The 6,535-nt window shown below is 32.2% G+C and overlaps 1 protein-coding gene across 1 annotated transcript; it reads right to left on the reverse strand.

Annotated features, from left to right (window-relative positions):
- Positions 1-883: 883 nt before the first annotated feature.
- Positions 884-4,242, reverse strand: LOC104217516 (root phototropism protein 3-like). Its single transcript, XM_009767792.2, has 4 exons — positions 3,715-4,242; positions 3,496-3,565; positions 2,083-3,378; positions 884-1,704 (listed from the first exon to the last, which is right to left on the reverse strand). The coding sequence occupies exons 1-4, from the start codon at positions 3,825-3,827 to the stop codon at positions 1,159-1,161; spliced, it is 2,025 nt and encodes a 674-aa protein (XP_009766094.2). The 5' UTR covers positions 3,828-4,242; the 3' UTR covers positions 884-1,158.
- Between the last annotated feature and the right edge of the window lie 2,293 nt (positions 4,243-6,535).

Here is a 6,535-nt window from a genome sequence, read left to right on the forward strand (position 1 = left end):
AAATTGTGAAAAGGGTGTGTAAATTGTCAAATATTGTAGGCTTTAGAGAGTGAGGTTTTGGCTATAAAAGGAGAGCTTTAACTCTCATTTCTACACACCAACAAAGAGAGAAAAGAGAGAGCAAGGTATTCCATAAACTATAAGAAAATAGTTTGTGAAGAAAAATAGAGTGTGAGAGATATTGTAGTGAGGTGGAAAAAGCAAAAGAGTGTTTATTTCTTTTGAGGGTGTAGTGGTCTTAGGAGTATTTTTTACTCGTTACTACACAGTGTAAAATTCCTCGCTATAGTGATATCAGTTGCTCTTCTTGGCCGTGGTTTTTTCCCTTATTCAGAAGGGTTTCCACGTAAAATCTTGGTGTCATTATTGCTGCATTTCTATTCTTGCTGATTTAACCATAACTTAGTGTTCTGCGTTTATCACTAATACCGTAAATACTATTTTTACGGGGTTTATTCCCAACACATCATTGTTGCAATTGCTTAAAGTGGTCTATTTCTTGATAGTTTTGCAACCTTATAAAGTGATTTGCTCTAATGAAAGTATACATTGTTAAGTGGTTTAATTCTTGATCTTTTTACCTTTTTCTTCTTACAACGAACACTACCTAGTTCTGTATTACAATTAGTCAAGTTAGTGTTTATGTCACTTCAGTTTTCTGATTGCATTATCTAGTGTTAGTTTTGAATTTTCTCTTCGATTTTCCGATTGGTTTGTTTGTTATTGTTATTTCCCTTTTATCTTTTCTGAGACGAGGGTCTACCAGAATTAAGGTCTGCGTACACCCTACCCTGCCCAGACCCTTGTGGGACTACACTGGGTATGTTGTTGTTGTAAGTTAGTGTCTATGTCCATGTAATTCTTTACTGATAGTCACAGAAAATAATAATAAGCTAACTGCATGTCACTGATTGTATGCAAACCAGATTTACTGCACCTTCAAATGCATATCGTACTTAAGATGGTACAATCATTACTGAGAAAGCAGCCACCAGTAAACTAGAGAATCTATAATAACTTGTTCTATTATCTCACAAAATTTCTATCTATGATAAAAATGAACGTTTTAACTACTCTTGTAATAGGAGAAGAATGATAATTTTGAATAGAAGGGAACACAGATAACTGCTAGTCTTCTATCTCATAGCCTTTTACTTCTCAAGAAATGGAATTTCTCCACCTTCTAGGTGTCTTTGTGGTCTGTTCAGCATTTGGGACCTGACCGTTGAAGTCATGTGATTCTATATTCGTCGTTTTTGTGAGCTTGCTTAACTTTTTCCACCCTGCAGTCCATGCTGAGGCTTGTTTTGGTTTTGCAATCTTATCAAACTGTCTCTGTAAGTTATCCATATCGTTTTGGAGTTCTCGGTACTTAGTCTTCACTGTCTCTAGTTCAAACTTAAGAGTGTTGATGTCCTTCTTGGCTGCTGTCCATCCCTCTTGAAATGATTGTGGCGTTGCTTCGAGCAATGACTTACGGTTAGATACCAGAGGTTGATAATGCGATTCTCCTGCATCTTTGAGAGAGAGATTGGCCATTGCATTGCTTATCTTCACCTGCTCAGAGAAGAGTACTTGCACCACCACTCGTAGTGGGAGCCTTTCGTTCTGAGCAGCGTGCATGCAAGCATCAACGGAGAGTTTCTGGCAATCCATCACCCTGCACAGCCTCTTTCTTTCATGTTCTGAGAGCGTAGGATGGGCCTGTGTTGTATATCAATGAGCTTTCTGATAAAAAGAGAAGCATGTTGGGCTGGAATTCTAGAGATGCAGACAACATAATTGCAAAGGTGTGGTACTTGCAGATGATTTACTTCTATCTGATCATTAGATATTTAGCATATATAGCATTTCAGAATTCTGAATCATAGTCACTTTTACTTGAGAAAGGATTGTGTATAACTGTAGTTTTGTTTAACTATTAGTAAGATATATAAGCTATATAAGCATGCTAATGTTGATCTTTGAAACATTAAATTAGAGAAGAAAAGATAACTATATTCATGATTAATCAGCAACGATTGGTTCCAGAATGTAAATGATTCACAGAACAATAAACTTGAATGGATTGGATCAAAGTACCTTAAGATAGGAATCAATTGCTCGATAAAGCCCATCATCACATGTTCTTGCTGAATCTGGCAAAGCCTCTGCCAAGACCTGAAATTTTGTCAAAGAAAGATTTCTGTCTCTGGATACTTCTGTTAGGTAACTATCTACGAGCCTCGCCACTCTCATCTTGGCATTTAGATGTGTACCCCTTTGAATTCCATCGTGCATATGTTTATCGGAGAATGGATAGCTACTAGGACTTGAACTTTCTGTCTGCTCTTGAACTATGAAATGTTCCAAAAGCCTCTGCACAAGATCGATGTCATACATGGTTTCACTTTTATTATAAGATGGTATGAGAAGATCAGCCAATGTAGCCTGCTCAAACTGCATTCCTACGCGTTTCTCCAGTTCTGTTATCAAAGCTGGAGCTACTTTCAGCATGTTTGCCATCCTCAATAGTCGAAGAAGGAAGCTACACGAAACACTGTCCTTGTGTTGTGGTATTATGCTAATTAGGCTTTCAACAATCATCCTTTGATCTTTGGCCTGGACACTTGGTACTTCATCTCCAATTCCCGCTACTATCATATGGAGGCCGCCTCTCCAACTACCACTGCTAGTGCCATTTATGCCATTACTGATGTTGCTGCCATCATCCGCCAATCCTGATCCTTCTTTGATCAAACCTGGCAGCCACTTAGCTGCATACTGCATAATAGCAGCACCTATCAGTTCGTGTTTCATGCCCTTTACCTTGATTGCGGTAATCACTCTCACAAAGTGATCAATCCTGAGAATTGAAACATCTTCAAACCACCAATCAGGGGGTACTACTTGCTGGTTTCTACTTGGGCTGGAATCCTTCATTTGGTTCCAATTTGGGCTGGAAACTTTTGTAGGCTTTCCTGTGTACTGCCATTTTATTCCTTTTGGATTAGCACAAGCTTTCCACGCGATGGACTCGCTGCATCTTCGAACGATTTGGAGGTTTTCTGCCCATGGTGATAACTTTTCACAGCTCTTTAGCACCAATATAGAGTCTCTCCATGAAGATAAAACCACATAGCTGAGAAAAGCTTCAGTCTTGAATATAAGGTTTCCTTCTTCCAAATCCTCAGTCATTTCAAGATACTCAGCTGCACATCTTAGGCCAGAAATATTGGTTGCAGATAGATCTATAGCAATACCATAACAGAACTTTGCTGCTAGCTCAAATGCCTCAGGTCCACCTGGTAGTTCATCTAAACTTATCTTGCTCAATTCTGCACCCCTCGATTCATATATCATTCTGTTCATTTTTCCACTTCTAGAAAGCAAAGGATACTTTTATGATATTTAGGAGTTGGGATATAAACAAAGAGGAACTAGTTAGCCACTTTAATTCCCACAAGACAAAGATATAAGATAGAAATTTAAGTGTTTTGAATTTATGCTACTTACCTTGTGTAAATGGAAGCTAACATCTTCAATTTGAACTAAAAGGTCACTTGGGATATCAGTTGCTACATACCTATATCAAGAATATATTATAAACCATTTGAGTCATTTACTTTGAAATAAATTCAAGTGTTCCAAAAACATTTCAGTAGCTTTAAGAGTGAACATGATATCATCATATTCTTGAACCATTTTAAAGCAATAGAAGTAGTTAGTACATACCAAGACTGTCCTTTTTGCTCAAAACTATCAGTCTTAACTCCATGCTCGCTAGCACTGAGAACTCCATTGCCAAAATCTCTTCCACTAACAGACTCAGTTTCTGATTCCCACATGGTGAGAAGCTGTAATTAAGGACTAGAAACAAAATTCACAGCAGAGAATTTTGTCAAGAAAGTGAGAGTAAGTTGAGAGGGGGAAGCAGAGCAAGAAAAGAGCAGAACAAGTAGAGAAGCTGTACTGATGAGTAAAAAGGAAATATCCCACATGGGAATGCTTGGAATTATCTCATATTTGTCGGCTTCTCAAGAATTTTCAAGGTCTCCTACAGGCTGTGTAGTAATGGGCACAGTACTGGTACGACTGTTTTTGTGTGGATTAATTCAGTGCTAATTCCCTTTTCCAATCATTGAAATATTAAAATTTCTCAATTAATCTTCATATGTTTGTTATTTTTGGGGTAAAGCTATTTTAAGCTCTCCCCACTTTTAAGTCTTTAAAAAAACTGTGTGGACTAGTTGGAATATCCAAAACATTCTTTCTCATGAGAGAAGGACTAATGAAGTTTTTTTTAATGGAGTGGGTGGAAGTCTTTTACAAATGTAGACATCAAATTTATTCTCTAATGAAGGAGTATGGACCACCTTTTTCCTTTCAGTTCAAGTGTAAGTAATTTAGGGTAATATATTATCTGGTAACTCTCATTTCTTCCTTTCATTTTCTTGTCCTCTTCTTGTAATTTGCCATTTATATCAAGATAGCTAGGTCTAGGCAGAGACACTGAAAAATGTCAATCCCATGGATGCCTTAGAATGCATAAATATAACTAATGGATACGTAATGGTTCTTCCTTACGTTATAATTTAAAATTCTGAATCTATCTTTATAAAGAAAATAAAAAATTATGATAAGTAGCTCTATTTGTAACATTGTCACTTTGGTCGACGTTGACACTAAGATATCAAACTCCCAATTTTGGAGCTCGAGACCTTTTTTATAATAGACTAGTATTAGTACCCGTGCGATGCGCGGACACAAATCATGTCGAGTTGTAATTTGAATTATTTGAATTATGTATAAATAACTTTAAAATATAAACCTTCCAGATAAAATTTATTGATAATCATTATTAATTAAGAAGCAAGACATAAAACCATTTCGCAAATTTCATAGTGGATAACCTGTTTTCTTTTTCTATATTTATATAATCCAATAGGTTAATTTTAGTACTTGAATTTCGTTTCGCTATCAATATTAAAAATTACTAACTATGTCATGTGGTGATTTGTCTCGTTTGAACATATTAAATTATATTATTTTAATAAAATTCTTAGTATTAGTTTATTTTTTATCTCAAGCTTTAATAAGTCTTATTCTTGTAAATTTTACACAATTGTTTTTGTTCTTTGCTTATAATTATTATATTATTTATTATTTAATATTATTATACTTTCATGTAATTTTTTCGGCTTACTAATTGAATTTATATTTTGCTTATTTTCCTTTTAATAATTATAATATATTTTTTATTCTTGAAATTTAATATATTTTACGCGTTTATCCTCTTACTCAAAACTATTTTACTATGTAAATCTAGCAATACTATTTTTGAAAATAATTCAATTATTTACTTTATTTTATTTTAAATTAATTTAAAGTATAAATATTCCCACATTGTATTTATTGTTTTTCTTTATACCGTCTTTTCCCTATTAAGAAATTTTTAATTAGTATTTTACCCGTAATCAAAATAATATCATATTTGACTTTAAGTTGTAACTTTGATTAGTATAAAATATTAATATATAAGTTCTTTGATTAATATATACCAAATCTATTAAGTTTTCTTATATTTATTTTTTGTATTACATGCAATAAAAAAATTCTCTTTTAGTTTCAACATACAAAATTTGATTTTTAATTTTAGTTAATAAAATTACTTATATTAGATATTTATTTTATATTTTTAAATTTTAATCCTATATCTAGTAAGATTTTAATTTTTGGTGCCACTTTATTTAGTATTATTATCCATTACTATACTTTAATATAATATAGATAATCTAGAAATATTTTAATCTTAAAATAAATATCTATTTTATTTATTTCTTGAATTCTTAAGTTATTTAAATTTATCAATAGTATTTTTAAGTATTTTATTTCACTTTATTTTATTTTCTAAATTAATTCTTAGCATAAATATTCTCACGCTATTTCTAATTTATTTTAAATATTTTTAAATTCTTATTTTAGACATAAGTTGCGTGGTATTATCCACAAAATGATATTTCTTATCATAATAGATAAATAACAACTTTCTCATATCAAATTTAAATAAATTTTATCATTTTCTTTATGATGAAAGATTTGATTAATTTCTCTCTATTTATTCCTTATTTTTGCTATTCTATTATTCAATACATAATATTATTACATTGTTATGTGGCTTCAATTAGCTTGTTTAATTTAATATCTATTTCTACCACACTCATTTTAGTATTAATCATAAAAGTTAATTTCTTATTTGTTTGAACACATTATATCTAATGATAATGTTTTCATTATCATTTTATTTCTCTATGTACTATTTCTAAAAATAATAAAATTATGAAATGAAAGAAAAGAATACAGATCAAGTGGTTAGTGAATAATTATATTTGGAAAGCTATCAAGTGAGTCAATTTTAATTGATTTCTACCATAAATTAAATTTGATCAAATCTAAGTTGTTTTAATCCTTACTAAATTTGTCTAAAAATCTATTTAGATTATGTCTTAAAAGTGCTAAGTGACATTTTCTGAATATGCCCCTTGGCTTACTGTCA

Source organism: Nicotiana sylvestris, chromosome 1 (assembly GCF_000393655.2).
Source record: "Nicotiana sylvestris chromosome 1, ASM39365v2, whole genome shotgun sequence".
NCBI classification, from domain to species: Eukaryota; Viridiplantae; Streptophyta; class Magnoliopsida; order Solanales; family Solanaceae; genus Nicotiana; species Nicotiana sylvestris.